General features: G+C 61.8%; 1 protein-coding gene across 1 annotated transcript in view; it reads left to right on the forward strand.

Moving 5' to 3' along the window:
• Nucleotides 1-1836, forward strand: part of FADS6 (fatty acid desaturase 6) — a 28636-nt gene that overhangs the window by 13877 nt on the left and 12923 nt on the right. Inside the window, exons 4-5 of the mRNA XM_012802818.2 lie at nucleotides 363-597; nucleotides 1236-1402. Coding sequence (XP_012658272.2) covers nucleotides 363-597; nucleotides 1236-1402 — 402 coding nt within the window. The remainder of the gene's footprint in view (nucleotides 1-362; nucleotides 598-1235; nucleotides 1403-1836) is intronic.

Raw genomic sequence — 1836 nt, forward strand, 5'->3', positions numbered from 1 at the left:
CGGACATAGGGAACGTGAGGTAGTTGAGGTGGGCAGTCAGGGAAGGCCCTCGAGGTTCCTCGCTGGGGTCTCAGCGCTCTGCCCGCCCCCCGTCTGTTCCCTACTCGCCCGGGTTTGGTTCTCGCCGGGGTCGCCTCCTGACCTCCGCGCGCGGCCCATCGCCCATCACCGCTGCTCCTCCCGCGGCGGTTCTGGGACTGCCAGCCAGTGGCTTGCATCAGAGCCCGAGGCGGACCTAGGTCGCGATCGCGCACGCAGCAGAGGTGATGGGGCGGCCCTCACGGTGACCCAGGGCGGTGTCGCCAGCAGGCGCGTGACTCCGCCCCGCCCTCCCCCGGCTAGCGCCCGGGTCGCGCGCCTAGTCTCCAGTCCTCGGGCCTCTCTGCGTCCGGGCGCCAAGCGAGCCCATGGAGCCCGCGGAGCCGGTGGAGCCGGTGGAGCCGGTGGAGCCAGCGCGGGGAGGCGCCGGCGGGGCCGATGCGATGCTGCGCGAGCTGGAGGCGCTGGTCCAGGACGTGGTGACTGCGAGCTCTTGGTGGGAGCGCCACGGGGTGGACTGCGCCATCCTGGCGCTCAGCCTCCTTGCCTTGCCGGCAGGTGAGGGTCAAGGGGACAGGGCGACAAGGGCCGGATTGCGGGCTCTGCTACAGCACCAGGGGGCCAAGGAAGCAGAGCGAGTTGGCAGTCTGAGACGCCAGAACAGAGGATTACACCCCAATCCTCAAAGTTTGTTTTGGGATGTCCTGCCCTCTGTCCCCCTGTCTCCTCCAGGAGCAGGGCACTGCAGGACAAAGTCTGATGCATAAAGTATGGTGGAAGGGAAAATTGAGATGGGTCAGAGAGTGGTGGGGAGTGGCAATGAGGTCTCTGGGGAAGGAGGGGACCAGGAATGGGGTAGGCAGTGAGGGAGGAGGAGTCTCCCAGGGGCCTCTTCATGTCTGGAACCCTGATACTTGGGCCCCCATCACTGCTCTGGTGGGGGCCCAGAAGGGAAACCTAGGCAGAATGGAAACCACTGGGGCTCCTTAGCAAGCCAGTGCGGGGCTCTGATTTGTCCCAGACCCTGTAAAGAGAACCAGTTTACCCACTGCAGGCCATGGTGGGACCTGTCTCATGCCGTCCCCAGAACTGGGTCCCCTTTGGTCTGGGCTCCCAGGATGGGGGCTGAGGTGTTTGGGCCCAGATCTCTGAGAGCTGGGAGAAAGACTCAGACCCCACTTCCCTTCCCCACATAGGGTTCCTGTGTCTGCGCTCTGAGAATGTACTGGTCTTTGCCATTGGCGTCACCATCTCGGGTGTGTGCCACTATACGCTCACTGTCAAGGGTAGCCACCTGGCCACTCATGGTGCCCTCACAGAGTCCAAACGCTGGAGTAAGATCTGGCTGCTTTTCTTCGTGGAGGTGAGCCTGGGAGAGGGCATGGGCATCTGCTGTCACCTGCTGGCTCTGTGTGGGTGGAGTCATTTTTCTCTACAGGCTTGCAAGTGTGTCCAGCTTTGTGTGCTCACTTGGGCAGGCAGCTGCAGCTGTTGCTATGTGGGTCCAAGTGTGCAGCATGCACTACTGGGTGTGTGTCTGTGTGTGCACTTCTCCAAGGCCCTAAAAAGGCAATTGCACCAGTCAATAGAAAGCCCAGTGAGGAGCATCCGAGTGTCTACCTATGGCAGTGGACTTGGCCTGGGCACACCCACTTGCTTCTGCAACACTAGGCCAAGTGCTGACTAGAGCTTCTTCCTCCCACCAGGATACCTGTGGCTGGCAGGTCCTGATGTGTGACAGTCTTGGCCCATAACTGTAGCCACTGAGGCCTCCAAATTTTGCAATCAGGGTTTAAA

The sequence above is a fragment of the Otolemur garnettii genome, unplaced genomic scaffold (assembly GCF_000181295.1).
Source record: "Otolemur garnettii isolate 467f Iridium unplaced genomic scaffold, OtoGar3 scaffold00018, whole genome shotgun sequence".
Taxonomy (NCBI): Eukaryota; Metazoa; Chordata; class Mammalia; order Primates; family Galagidae; genus Otolemur; species Otolemur garnettii.